General features: G+C 49.8%; 1 protein-coding gene across 1 annotated transcript in view; it reads left to right on the forward strand.

The window, feature by feature from the left end:
* Positions 1-15,124, forward strand: part of LOC138468389 (NACHT, LRR and PYD domains-containing protein 3-like) — a 350,409-nt gene that overhangs the window by 43,594 nt on the left and 291,691 nt on the right. Inside the window, exon 2 of the mRNA XM_069608929.1 lies at positions 7,172-7,485. Coding sequence (XP_069465030.1) covers positions 7,194-7,485 — 292 coding nt within the window. The 5' untranslated portion in view covers positions 7,172-7,193. The remainder of the gene's footprint in view (positions 1-7,171; positions 7,486-15,124) is intronic.

Below are 15,124 nucleotides of genomic sequence, written 5' to 3' on the forward strand. Positions count from 1 at the left end.
TTGGAACGCACGTTCCGCGGGGTGCCGACCCCCTGCGTCGCCGCTCCGGTGGCGGCGTTGCGGGCGAACCCCCTACCGCTCCAAGTTGTGCCTGGGCCCGGCCTCTCCCTCCCACCCACCCCGCGTGGTGTGGCGGAGCGGGCCGGGCGGGCAGGGCGCGCGATCCGCGGGCAGCAATGCCAGAGGATCAACGCAGATCCGTTTGTGACGCAGGGGGAGGGGGGGCTGCTTACTAGGTAAGCGGCCCCCCTCCCCCCGTGGCCCCAAGGCATGGGGCCACAAAACCAGAGACCCCTGGGGGCAGATAATCACTGCCCCCAGGGGTGAAAATAAAAATAATTAAAAGCAAAAAAAAATCGAGGGGAGGTGGGAGGTGGGAGGGGGTTTGGGGCCCTGGGGCCCACTGGACCACCAGGGATTGATCAAAAAGTGGTGTCCCTGGAAAGGGGACTTTCTCCCCTTTCTAAGGACACCACATATGAGGCATTGCTGGTCACGGATCGGGCGCAGGGCGCGCGATCCTAGGAAGGGGCATCTGACCCCAGGGAGGGATCCAAGAGGTGGGGCCCCCTATCTGCCGCCAGGAAGGGGGGCCCCCAGGGAGGGTTGCATGAGGTGGGGCCCTCCATTTGGGGTGGGGGGGCTGAGGGCCACCCTCCGTTGCAGTACATCATTCGCTGCCAATTTAGGGTGCCCCTCAGCCCCCCCTAAAAAGCAACCTATAAATTTGTATTATTTTTTTTGTTTACCCAACTTCGCTTGGTGCAGATGGCCACATTAGTGTGACAATCTGCCCCCAGGGTGCCCACACCCTACTGCCCCATCTATTGGGGGTCCTGCCCCACCTTTTGTGGTGGCCCTCTCCCGAAGGGTCGGCAGAATGTCTGAGATTTCCCTCCGAAAACAGACTTGGGGTTACTTGTGTTTTAGGCTTTCCCCTTGGCGGCCAGGTAGGTGCACCCACACATGTGAGGTACCGTTTTCATCGGGACACCTGTGGGAACGCGGGACGGTAGGCCATGTGTTGTTGGGGGCGTGTTTCCATGGGTGCGTTGAGCGAAATGTGCGGAAAAAGCATTTTTTTTCCTGACTTTTCGGACTTTGCGGGGCTGTCTGGGTAATAAAATCTGGGGCGATGTGCGCCAATCATACCTCTGCGGATTCCCACGGGTGTCCTCTTTTCGGAAATGCATGGGGTTCCCTGTTTTCCTTGGTGGCTTGGACACCCGAGGCCCATATCTGTATGTTGTGCCGGTCGGCAGAATGGCGGAGATTCTCCTCTGCAAACAGACTGGGGGTTGCTTGCGTTTTCGGCTTGCCCCTTGCCGGCCAGGTAGGTGCACCCACGCATGTGAGGTACTGTTTTCATCGGGACACCTGTGGGAACGCGGGACGGTAGGCCATGTTTTGTTGGGGGCGTGTTTCGATGGGTGCGTCGAGCGAAATGTGCGGAAAAAGCGTTTTTTTTCCCGACTTTTCGGACTTTGCGGGGCTGTCTGGGTAATAAAATCTGGGGCGATGTGCGCAAATCATACCTATGCGTATTCCCACGGGTGTCCTCTTTTTGGAAATGCATGGGGTTCCCTGTTTTCCTCGGTGGCTTGGACACCCGAGGGCCATATCTGTTTGTTGTGCCGGTCGGCAGAATGTCTGAGATTTCGCTCTGAAAACAGACTTGGGGTTACTTGTGTTTTAGGCTTTCCCCTTGGCGGCCAGGTAGGTGCACCCACACATGTGAGGTACCGTTTTCATCGGGACACCTGTGGGAACGCGTGACGGTAGGCCATGTGTTGTTGGGGGCATGTTTCGATGGGTGCGTCGAGCGAAATGTGCGGAAAAGGCGTTTTTTTCCCGACATTTCGGACTTTGCGGGGCTGTCTGGGTAATAAATTCTGGGGCGATGTGCGCAAATCATACCTCTGCGTATTCCCACGGGTGTCCTCTTTTCGGAAATGCATGGGGTTCCCTGTTTTCCTCGGTGGCTTGGACACCCGAGGCCCATATCTGTACGTTGTGCCGGTCGGCAGAATGTCTGAGATTTCGCTCTGAAAACAGACTTGGGGTTACTTGTGTTTTAGGCTTTCCCCTTGGCGGCCAGGTAGGTGCACCCACACATGTGAGGTACCATTTTCATCGGGACACCTGTGGGAACGCGTGACGGTAGGCCATGTGTTGTTGGGGTCATGTTTCGATGGGTGCGTCGAGCGAAATGTGCGGAAAAAGTGTTTTTTTCCCGACATTTCGGACTTTGCGGGGCTGTCTGGGTAAAAAATTCTGGGGCGATGTGCGCAAATCATACCTCTGCGGATTCCCACGGGTGTCCTCTTTTCGGAAATGCATGGGTTTCCCTGTTTTCCTCGGTGGCTTGGACACCCGAGGCCCATATCTGTACATTGTGCCGGTCGGCAGAATGTCTGAGATTTCGCTCTGAAAACAGACTTGGGGTTACTTGTGTTTTAGGCTTTCCCCTTGGCCGCCAGGTAGGTGCACCCACACATGTGAGGTACCGTTTTCATCGGGACACCTGTGGGAACGCGTGACGGTAGGCCATGTGTTGTTGGAGGCATGTTTCGATGGGTGCGTCGAGCGAAATGTGCGGAAAAGGCGTTTTTTTCCCGACATTTCGGACTTTGCGGGGCTGTCTGGGTAATAAATTCTGGGGCGATGTGCGCAAATCCTACCTATGCGTATTCCCACGGGTGTCCTCTTTTCGGAAATGCATGGGGTTCCCTGTTTTCCTCGGTGGCTTGGACACCCGAGGCCCATATCTGTACGCTGTGCTGGTCGGCAGAATGTCTGAGATTTCGCTCTGAAAACAGACTTGGGGTTACTTGTGTTTTAGGCTTTCCCCTTGGCCGCCAGGTAGGTGCACCCACACATGTGAGGTACCGTTTTCATCGGGACACCTGTGGGAACGCGTGACGGTAGGCCATGTGTTGTTGGGGTCATGTTTCGATGGGTGCGTCGAGCGAAATGTGCGGAAAAAGTGTTTTTTTCCCGACATTTCGGACTTTGCGGGGCTGTCTGGGTAAAAAATTCTGGGGCGATGTGCGCAAATCATACCTCTGCGGATTCCCACGGGTGTCCTCTTTTCGGAAATGCATGGGTTTCCCTGTTTTCCTCGGTGGCTTGGACACCCGAGGCCCATATCTGTACATTGTGCCGGTCGGCAGAATGTCTGAGATTTCGCTCTGAAAACAGACTTGGGGTTACTTGTGTTTTAGGCTTTCCCCTTGGCCGCCAGGTAGGTGCACCCACACATGTGAGGTACCGTTTTCATCGGGACACCTGTGGGAACGCGTGACGGTAGGCCATGTGTTGTTGGAGGCATGTTTCGATGGGTGCGTCGAGCGAAATGTGCGGAAAAGGCGTTTTTTTCCCGACATTTCGGACTTTGCGGGGCTGTCTGGGTAATAAATTCTGGGGCGATGTGCGCAAATCCTACCTATGCGTATTCCCACGGGTGTCCTCTTTTCGGAAATGCATGGGGTTCCCTGTTTTCCTCGGTGGCTTGGACACCCGAGGCCCATATCTGTACGCTGTGCTGGTCGGCAGAATGTCTGAGATTTCGCTCTGAAAACAGACTTGGGGTTACTTGTGTTTTAGGCTTTCCCCTTGGCGGCCAGGTAGGTGCACCCACACATGTGAGGTACCGTTTTCATCGGGACACCTGTGGGAACGCGTGACGGTAGGCCATGTGTTGTTGGGGTCATGTTTCGATGGGTGCGTCGAGCGAAATGTGCGGAAAAGGCGTTTTTTTCCCGACATTTCGGACTTTGCTGGGCTGTCTGGGTAATAAAATCTGGGGCGATGTGCAGCGTTCGATAATATTGATCATAAGATTCTGCTGCAGGGCTTGGAGCATGCAGGGCTGTCTGGTCTGGTCTTGGCATGGTTCTCCTTTTTTGTCAGACCGGATGAAAACCATCTCATTGCCACCCTTCTACGCCCCCCCCAACTCTACTCTGCGTGGTGTCCTACAGTGTTCATCCTTATCGCCAATACTTTTGAATCTTTATTTATGGCCAGTGGCCAACCTCATTGCTTCATCTAGTTTTTGTTTTTGCACCTACGTCGACGACACACAATACAATTTTAGGCTGACCTCCCCAGTATCAGAACCTCTATCTAAGCTCAAATCCTGTCTGTCAGAGATCGGTCGTTGGATGGCCCAAAATTGGTTGAGTTGAAATGGCGGAAAACAGAGATTCTGGAAGTTGGTTCGCGGAATGTCAATTCTTTCTGGCATGCTAATTTTTGGCCTGTGTCTTTGGGACCTTATCCCCTTTTTTAAGAGTTTGGGGGTTAAGCTTCTCCCCTGTGGCTCTAGAAAGGGGCAGATTGTAGCAATTTGCAAGGCAGGTTCCTTTTGTTCCTTTGCAGTTCATAATGGGAGCGCTGGACTACTGCAATGGTATCTATCTGGGTCAACTGGATTTTCTGATCCAACGGCTTCAGATACTGCCAAATTCGGCAGTACGATTGGCATTGAATGCTCTGATACAGTATTCTGCCTCGCCTTTCCAGGCTACACTACACTGGCTGCCTGTGAGAAGCCATAACATGTTTAAGGCATTGTGCATTACACATGAGGCTTTTATTCACACCGGCCTACCTTTCTCCAGTTGAAACGCATCCGTTATACGTCTCCTCGCGTTTTGCACTTAGCCTCTGCACATTTTTTACAAGTCCTATGTTTTTGTAAAACTAGAGCAAGGGGGCGTTCCTTCTCGGTCTTGGTTCCTACACTATGGAATTCATTGCCAGCACAGTGGCAGGAGATTTAGCATCACTTTTGCATCAGGAAAGCTCTCAAGACCATTTTGTTCTGAAAAGGGTGGGTGATACGTATGGCCCTTCTTACCGCTTGCTGCTAGCACCCAGATGCCTTCTGGCCTTGGTTGCGCTCAATACATTTGTTTACATTTCACTGCACACCTATCACCCCATTATTGGGGTAATTCTCCCAGGTATACCAGAGGTCATCTTGGGGTCCGCCCGACTTTCAAGGGTCCAATACCTTTCCCTCGAATAAATGTAGGGCTCTGCCAACGGCAAGTTAGAACTGTGGTTTATTACAGAAAAACAACAGGGATCACACAAGACAATCAAGATTCTCCAGTACTTCTCAGTATTCAATGGTGTGCGTCCCGGTTTTGTGGACAAATTATGTCATCCCTGGGCCCTTCTCTGAAAAACCTATCAGCACAAATGATTGGGTATCTTGAGTAGTATTCCCTATAGAAGTACCCTATGGAGGATATTCTAATTGTCCTTGCATGTCAGGTGGCTGGCTTGTCCCTTCCCCAAGAAACGATCTATTACATTGTTGCAGAGTAGTGGGCCTACCATTGGTTTTTGCCCTGATTTTCTATTCTGTGATTGGCTAGAGATGATCTCCCCAGACCTGGGACTCAATTCGCTTCTCAGCCCTCGGTGCACCTCTTCAACACGCTGTGAAATGTCTATGTGTCTGTATTGTATCTGGTAGTGTTCCACCTTTGCCTATGAGAGTGCGCTCCACGTTTTCAACACTCATTTCCTTCCTCGTCAGGTGTGCAGGGATTGGCTCTTCTTTCCCACCACGGGTGAATACCCATTGTCTGGCTCGGCTGCATCACATGCTTGTAAACCACAAAATCGAGTTCTTGAGCTTGCATTTATGAGGATTTATTATGTTTTTCCGCAGCTGGCCTCTTGTCCCCTAAAGTTTGGAATGTGACCTTGTATCTCTGACCTTGGCTGTGATTCTGCTTTGCACTCTGTGCGGCCTGAATCAGCTCTTCTCGTCTTGTGCTCTGTGTCTTGAGGCCTTCTGTAATTTTCCGTAGACTTATAATATGATTCCTACCTGCTCGTGTTATACTAAGTAACCTATAGGTTAGTCACACATGGTCCTACCAGGCTCCATATATACTCCCGTAGTTCCATAGGGTTATTGTGCCATAAGCATCTGCAAGCTTGCTCTGGATCTCTTGCTGCCTTGCGTTACTGCATTACTGCATTTAGCTAGTGAGAAAAATAATAAAAGCTTTGACAGTATGTATATGTATCCGTCCTCTAACTATAGAACTGTGTATGCAGGTTCTTTGTGTATGTGAGTGTGTGTTCATGTAATGCGGTGCAGTGCTGCGAGTGTGCTTCATGACTATGCTGCTATGTCGTGGTGTCACTAATGACATCAGCATTGTGGCTTCTTGGTGCTTAATCGAGACTGTCCATCAGGGTATTCCCATCCACAATCTCCTTGGTCTCTCCTATACCTGTAAGGATATGCACTGGATTGGGTCCATAAGGTAGATTGAGGGGATACTTTTCCATGTACGTGTCAACAAACGGTGCACTTGGGATTCATCTGAAATAAGATGGATGACTTTAAGGGTTCCTGGCTCTCTGTCCCGCCATATTCCTGGGGGTGAGGAGGGGCGTTCCTGGGACCCTCTCTTCACAATGGTGCACATGGTGCCACTGCGCTACACACTCACACCACCCACAGCATAACCCAAATACCTCCCACTGCACCACACACACACATACACACACACACACCGCCCCCTACAGAATGTCTGTGTAGTGCTAAATGTGCCTACTGAAGTCTGGGCTTTGTTCAGGGCATCCTGGTGATTGGACTTCCAACAAGAGTTACTTAAATTCCCAAGTTAACCCGGAAGTAGTTCACCAAGAAGCAGATAAAGGGGAAAATAACTGTCCAGTCGTCTTTTTGCTCTCCCTGCAGCAGGAGCAGAAGGAGGAAGCAAGAAGCTGCAAAGGGGATAGAGGTAGGTCCAATCATCAAAATGGGGGCTGTGTGGTAGGGGAGGGAAGGTTGTGGAGTTAAAATCTTAACCCCACATGGCGATGGAAAAGGCTTTTAGGGACAAGGCTCCTGGAACCATCATTGCTGCATTAACAGTGCTCTTTTTGTTCAGTTTGAAGCATCATGTGAACTATGAGAATACACATCTTCTGGATAAGTGGGGGGGGCGGCCTGGGGTATGCTGGCGTCTGGTGACTCTCAGCTCAGTTTTGATTCCTAGTGTGATTCTGGCCTGGTTGGGTCTGGTGTCCTCCATGGTGAGTGCATTCACAAAGGTCTGCTGAGAAGGGACAGAGGAAGCAAGAAGAGACATGCATTAATATATATATATATATATTTCTTTTTACCTTCCAGTTAATCGACTGCTTAACACATCATGGCCTGGCAAGAGGTGCCAGGGACCCCTAAATTGTTACTGCATACGTTACTGGAGGAACTTACTGGGGACCAGTTCAAGAAATGCAAGTCCCTCCTGGAAGAGTGTTCGATAAGAGATGGAAGAGCAAAGATCCCCAGAGGACGCCTGGAAAATGCCGACCGCATGGACACCGCTGAACTCATGGTCCATCACTACGGGGATCAGCCTGCCCTGGAGACGGCAGAAGCTCTACTTCAGGGGATCCCGAGACTGGATCTCTTAGAGGGCTTCCACGCTTCCTCCCACAGATGTGAGTAGTGAAATATTGGTGGGATCCATTGCTTTTGCGAACAATCAATGCTGTGACCCCCTTCAAGAGGACACACTCGGCATTCCTCTGCTGTTCCGCCAACGCTTCATATGTGGGGGTGCTTGCCAGGGCTCAGCCCCAGCACTTATTTCTGAGCCCCAGCACTTATTTCTGAGCCCCATAACTTATTGTCTCAGACTCAGATTGATTATGAAGTGGTGATAGTCCGCGCATCCATCAATCCCAATGAGCAGGTGCAAGCCGTAGTGTAACCCCAAATGTGTCAACACTGTGGGGAGCAGCTGTGGGTGGTGGCAGCAATGGCGGGGAAATGCCCACCCGCAGTATCACAGGCGTGCAAGAAAATATCTGGGCCCTGGTACTTACTTTTATATAAATCAAGCACTGAGTTCCACCTGTGACAAGTGAAGAGCTTGTGATTTTCCGTCCTTCTAAGACAGAACATATACATCGCATAAGTAACTATCTCCGACACGGGCACCTTAATATTTGGTTGCAAAATGTTATCATTGATGGGTGTAGAATATATGGCACTAATCCCTATAGTCAAGCTCAGATGTTCCACAATCAGTCTCCTGGTCAGGAGCTCATTTCCAAGATGAGCATTTCTAACATTGTGCAAACTCATCAAGTGACGGTCGGTCCTATGAAGGGGAGGGAGGTGTTGAGACGCATGTGCTAAATCAGAGTACAACTATTTTGGTGTTTTTGGGGTGGCTCTGATGAAATGAAAGTCTGACAGGAAGAAGGACAGAGAAGCAGAGGCTTCTATGCGCAATGCACATACTGTTCTGAGGGGTTTCACTCACAAAAGTTAGATGGAAAGAACATGAACGCATGCCTTTTCCTGTACCTTGGTAGCGTGGGCCGAACACAGGCTCTACTCTTCACCTGTGTGCAGCAGTAGTGACAGTACACACATGAAAGAAATGTCCAGGCAAGGCGCCATAAGCATTAGTGTTTACTCAAAGCACTCGACAAACTAGCCACCTTCCAATGTGGGGAGAAAGCACAGAGTACATCTGGTGATAGGCGGGAGGGGCAACTAGGAATTGCTGGGGGGCCATTGCCTTCCCATCTGAATTGCAGGGGGGCCGTTCCCTTCCCATCTGAATTGCAGGGGGGATGTTCCCTTCCCGTCTGAATTGCAGGGGGGCTGTTCCTTTCCCATCTGAATTGCAGGGGGGCTGTTCCCTTTCCATCTGAATTGCAGGGGGGCTGTTCCCTTCCCATCTGAATTGCAGGGGTGGTGTTCCCTTTCCATCTGAATTGCAGAGGGGGTGTTCCCTTTCCATCTGAATTGCAGGGGGCTGTTTCCTTCCCATCTGAATTGCAGGGGGCTGTTCCCTTTCCATCTGAATTGCAGGGGGGGCGTTCCCTTCCCATCTGAATTACAGGGGGGCTGTTCCCTTCCCATCTGAATTGCAGGGGGGCTATTCCTTTCCCATCTGAATTGCAGGGGGGCTGTTCCCTTTCCATCTGAATTGCAGGGGGGCAGTTCCATTCCCATCTGGATTGCAGGGGGGCTGTTCCCTTTCCATCTGAATTGCAGGGGGGCAGTTCCCTTCCCATCTGAATTGCAGGGGGGGTGTTCCCTTTCCATCTGAATTGCATGGGCCTGTTTCCTTCCCATCTGAATTGCAGGGGGGCTGTTCCCTTTCCATCTGAATTGCAGGGGGCAGTTCCCTTCCCATCTGAATTGCAGGGGGGCAGTTCCCTTCCCATCTGAATTGCAGGGGGGCTGTTCCCTTTCCATCTGAATTGCAGGGGGGGCCTTCCCTTCCCATCTGAATTGCAGGGGGGCTGTTCCCTTCCCATCTGAATTGCAGGGGGGCTGTTCCCTTTCCATCTGAATTGCAGGGGGGCAGTTCCCTTCCCATCTGAATTGCAGGGGGGGTGTTCCCTGTTTCCTTCCCATCTAAATTGCAGGGGGGCTGTTCCCTTTCCATCTGAATTGCAGGGGGGCCCTTCCCTTCCCATCTGAATTGCAGGGGGGCTGTTCCCTTCCCATCTGAATTGCAGGGGGGCTGTTCCCTTTCCATATGAATTGCACGGGGGGCAGTTCCCTTCCCATCTGAATTGCAGGGGGGGTGTTCCCTGTTTCCTTCCCATCTAAATTGCAGGGGGGCTGTTCCCTTTCCATCTGAATTGCAGGGGGGCAGTTCCCTTCCCATCTGAATTGCAGAGGGGGTGTTCCCTTTCCATCTGAATTGCAGGGGGCTGTTTCCTTCCCATCTAAATTGCAGGGGGGCTGTTTCCTTCCCATCTAAATTGCAGGGGGGCTGTTCCCTTTCCATCTGAATTGCACGGGGCTGTTTCTTTCCCATCTGAATTGCAGGGGGGCAGTTCCCTTTCCATCTGAATTGCAGGGGGCTGTTTCCTTCCCATCTAAATTGCAGGGGGGCTGTTCCCTTTCCATCTGAATTGCACGGGGCTGTTTCTTTCCGATCTGAATTGCAGGGGGGCTATTCCCTTCGCATCTAAATTGCACGGGGCTGTTTCTTTCCCATCTGAATTGCAGGGGGGATGTTCCCTTTCCATCTGAATTGCAGGGGGCTGTTTCCTTCCCATCTAAATTGCAGGGGGGCTGTTCCCTTTCCATCTGAATTGCAGAGGGGGTGTTCCCTTTCCATCTGAATTGCAGGGGGGCAGTTCCCTTCCCATCTGAATTGCAGAGGGGGTGTTCCCTTTCCATCTGAATTGCAGGGGGCTGTTTCCTTCCCATCTAAATTGCAGGGGGGCTGTTCCCTTTCCATCTGAATTGCACGGGGCTGTTTCTTTCCCATCTGAATTGCAGGGGGGCTATTCCCTTCGCATCTGAATTGCAGGGGTGCCATTCCCTTCGCATCTGAATTGCAGGGGGGGTGTTCCCTTTCCATCTGAATTGCAGGGGGGGTGTTCCCTTTCCATCTGAATTGCAGGGGCTGTTTCTTTCCCATCTGAATTGCAGGGGGGGTGTTCCCTTTCCATCTGAATTGCAGGGGCTGTTTCTTTCTCATCTGAATTGCAGGGGGGCTGTTCCCTTTCCATCTGAATTGCAGGGGCTGTTTCTTTCCCATCTGAATTGCAGGGGGGCAGTTCCCTTCCCATCTGAATTGCAGGGGGGTGTTCCCTTTCCATCTGAATTGCAGGGGGCTATTCCTTTCCCATCTGAATTTCAGGGGGGCTGTTCCCTTTCCATCTGAATTGCATGGGCCTGTTTCCTTCCCATCTGAATTGCAGGGGGGCTGTTCCCTTCCCATCTGAATTGCAGGGGGGCTGTTCCCTTCCCATCTGAATTGCAGGGGGGCCATTCCCTTCACATGTTTCGTTATTAGATTATCAGGCGTATTTGTAATTAAAGTATGGGCAAAGTATGCATGAAAAGTAACACTACCACAGATAGAAAGCAGAATTAAAAATGAGAAAAGGGATGAATCAAAAAAGGGAAATACGAAACAAAAATAATTACTAAGTGTCATGGGCAAGGTAGGGTAGAGGGACCTAATCCATCTTTAGGGCACAGGCTGAGGTCTGGGGTCCACGAGGAGGGAGTGACCTATCAGAACACCCTGTGCCAGCCAAAGAAGGCAGCGTGCAGGGATTTAAAGGTGCCAGGTGTGTATGCCAGGCAGTGTGCTGCCACTGTGCAGGGGCGTGGACAAGAATTGGGCATGGTGTGTGGGGCCCCACATACAGTGCCTGTAAGTTTTTAAAAGAAGTTAAGATTGACAGCGGCCTCAGGTTTTCATTTGCATGTATGAGGCTGCGTGGGGCTTCTCTATTGGACGGCCAGTTCACTTTCCTGCGGCTTCCGTCCGTGTCTTTGAACAGGACAGGAGTACATGTCGTGTGAATGGCAGTGAGGAAGTCCCACACTCCCTGAGTCTGATCTGACATTAACCGCCGGCATATGTGGGCCAAGGACCTGTGCCTTCAGTGTGCATCACAAACATCGAATTAACTCTGGAGCCATTTCCTCGCAGGCCCGTTTCCTCGCAGGCCCATTTCCTCGCAGGCCCGTTTCCTCGCAGGCCCATTTCTTCGCAGGCCCGTTTCCTCGCAGGCCCATTTCCTCGCAGTCCCGTTTCCTCGCAGTCCCGTTTCCTGGCAGGCCCATTTGTTTGAGTTTTTTTCTTTACACATTGTGCTGAATCCACTTTTGATCCCCACATTCTTTAGGGTGAACGGTCATTTCTGAAAGGGGATCCTACAGTGGCGGCACACTGCTGAGCACGGCCAGCATTCCTTCTAATGCGTGACATTATTCACTACTCACCTTACAAGCGAATCTCTGATCAAAGACCACTTACTCCAAGACCCCTTAGTGGACAGATCACACCCACAATCAGTACACACTGGCACATCCTGCCAGCTGGCTTTGAAATGTCACCCCTGGTGGCAAAAAGGCCAAGCTTTGTTTCAGACCGATGAGTATGGGAAGGGACTGTTTAACAAGAGTGGATAATCACTATTAATATTATTATGATATTTATTGAGCGTTGACCTAGTTTCAAGAAGCAACAGAGAGCTTTACAGGTCCCAGGGAGCAGATGCAAGCTAACAACAGGGGAGAGGGGGGGCACTTTGGCAGCAAGGGATCTGCAAGCAAGCAGGTGAGGAGGCGGGGATGGGGTGTGGGCGGTCAGATCGCCCACTCTCAGCTCGGGTGGGGAGTGGAGGCTGTGTGGACCTAGGTGTTGGGGAGGAGCCATTCCTTGAGTGCGCAGTCTTGAGCTACTTCATGAAATGCATAACTGAGCGAGCGAGTGTGAATTAGCTTGAGCCTTCACCTGTGTCTGATTTATACCTGCCGTGGAAACAGAACAAAAATTGGCAGTAAGAAAACCGAAGGCCATTCCGTCATATGCTTATAGGACTGTGTCAAGTAGTGCCAGAAATGTCTTATGGTCCCCTTTATTTAGGTCAGACTGCGCCGAGTGCAGCGCCAGCCGGATACCTGAGAGCTCCTGTTGGGAACGCGTTGATGCCCAGTGTGGCTTTGACTCCTGGTCTAGTGCTTAGAAGCCAGCCGAGTCTGACATGAAGATAAAGCATCAACTGTAATAATCACTGAGCCCAAGTCACCTTGGAATTGACTGTGTCAATTACACTGTTTGTGAGCTCTTGATATCAGTTAATTACACTTTCAACACATGGGCCAATCCCTGTGCCACAGAAGATGTGACTGACACTGGTTAATCCCCCTCACTAACGTGAGTGGGGGTTTAGATTCTATTAAAGACAGGAGGCGAGTATTATGCATTAACAATCCTTACTACTGTTTGTTTGTTTGTTTGTTTGTTTATTTATTTTTAATGCGCACCAGACACAAGGGTATTAGGGCGCAAGGAAGGACAAGAGGATTGTTCAGCTTGGGTTACATTGCTATGCGTTACAGTGCAAAATAATGGTAAACAGTGTTGGCATATAACATACAAAAGATCGAATGAAATCATACAAGTGAACATAGGATACCGAGGGAGTCAAGCAACAGTTAAATGCAGTATATACAATTGAGCAGATACAGACATATATATATATATACAATTATGCACAGAGGTGGACAGTGGTGTGTTTGTAAGGTGGAAGGTCAGATGTCGTGCTCCTTAATCCGTTGGATAAGGTTGCATCTGAAACGCAAGTAAGGCTTATCTTCGCTTAGAGAAGGTGGGAGTGAGTTCCAGTTTTGGACAGCTTTGACGGGGAAGTTACTACCACCAGACTTCAAGCGTTTGAATCTGGGCACTTGAAGTAGGTTAGTATTAGCTGTTCTAGAAGGGCGATTAGTAGATTGTTTCCGGAATCTGGAAGTAAGGTACTGCGGGGCGGCCATGTGTAAACATTAATGAGTTAGGGAGGCTGATTTAAGGAATATTTTATCTTTGGTAGAAAGACAGTTGTTAGATCTTCGAAGGTCAGATATGTGAGCTTTCTTGGGAATGTTGAGGGCAGCTCCTAAAGCGTTATTTTGTAAGATCTGAATCTTGTTGGTGGTGTATTTGTTGCAGCCTATGTATAAGGCGTTGCAATAATCCAGCTTGGATAATACCAAGGCTCTTGCTAGGGTAATGCAATTGGTAGGTGTAAGGAATGGCTTAGCTGCTCTGATTAGCTTACACGTATAGGCAGTGGCCGAGGCCAGGGAGTTTACTTGTTTTTTTAATGTAAGAGAGGAGTCAAGGTAGAAGCCAAGAGTTTTCACTTCTTTGGCTACTGGGATAATGTTATTGTCTATGGTGAAGTAGGAATATAGATGGCCTAATTTATTGAGATTCGCCGTGGTGCCCAGAATGAGGAGTTCCGTTTTATCATCATTCAGGCATAGTCCATGAGAGGCCATCCATGCCTGGATGATGAGATATACGGGATGAGGATCTGTGTATCGTCTGCATAGTTAGTGTAGGTGATACCCAGGCCATCTAGATCATCAAAAAGGGGCTTCGTGAAGATGTTGTACAGAGTGGGCGAAACACATGAACCCTTAGGCACACCGCAAGTTATAGGAATAGGGTCAGCGGAAGCTGAAGGTGCAAAGACCCGCATAGTTCTATTATCTAAGAAGGATTGAATTACTGACACATAGCAGCAAACAAAACACTTTTACAAAGACAAAGGTTTAAATAACCAACTTCAAACAAAGTTTAAAGGCAATGCATAGGGAATACCCCAGTCCAACATGGAGGGCAGGTAATGCCCTTTAGCTAAGCAATGAGCTGAGACCCACCCCCATAAAAGTCCTTTACTCTAACATCAACCCCTCTTTCTGCAGCTGTCTTGCGTCAGATGCTCACTGCAAAGATCCGACGGCGTAGCGCTGAGAAGAGGATCCAAACGAACTGGAGGATCACCCCCTTTCCTCAGCTTGTGACTGCTACAAAAACCTTTTGACCCGATCTCTTCACCCCGAAGCTGTAAGAACAACAAACAAAGAAGGGTGGGCGGGTTTGAAGAACAACAAACAAAGACGGGTGGGTGGGTGTAATAATACTCGCCTCCTGTCTTTAATAGAATCGAAACCCCCTCTCACGTTAGTGAGGGGGATTAACCATTCTATGACATGACAGGAGGCTTCATATTATGCAAGTTCAAAGCCCTTGCATTACATCAATTACCAACTGATCAATAAAAACGTCTTCAACGTGAACTTCCTCGACCAGTCAGCTGCTTTCAAACCTTTTTGTTCAAAACCTCCCCACCCCCACAAGGACGTTAAGAACCCCAAGACCTCCCCCTGACTGAAAAAGCACCGAAGGAATAAAAATCAATCCCGGGAAGATAATAACCTCCAAAACCGTAAAGCCAGGGAGGCGGGATATATATGTTAAAGGGTTACCCATAGGAAAGCAGCTGAAAGGTACCCGGAGATCTTAATACCACCATATTGCAAGACATCCTAACACATTGAAGAACTCACATTACTTTATTTTGGCAATGCTGGATACCAAATAAGAAAAACAAACATTTATTTGTTTTAGACCAAAGAAAAAATACCCCTCATGGGGAGAAAACCTTTATGCCAAAGATCTACAATCTAACCCTCTTTAGTTTGCAAAAGAGACAACAAAAACATGGCTAACTTTTGAGAAAACTATAGTATGATATGATATGAAGGGTTAGAAATAATTCGCCTACCAAA

The sequence above is a fragment of the Ambystoma mexicanum genome, chromosome 4q (genome assembly GCF_040938575.1).
Source record: "Ambystoma mexicanum isolate Mex_15411 chromosome 4q, UKY_AmexF1_1, whole genome shotgun sequence".
NCBI lineage: Eukaryota > Metazoa > Chordata > Amphibia > Caudata > Ambystomatidae > Ambystoma > Ambystoma mexicanum.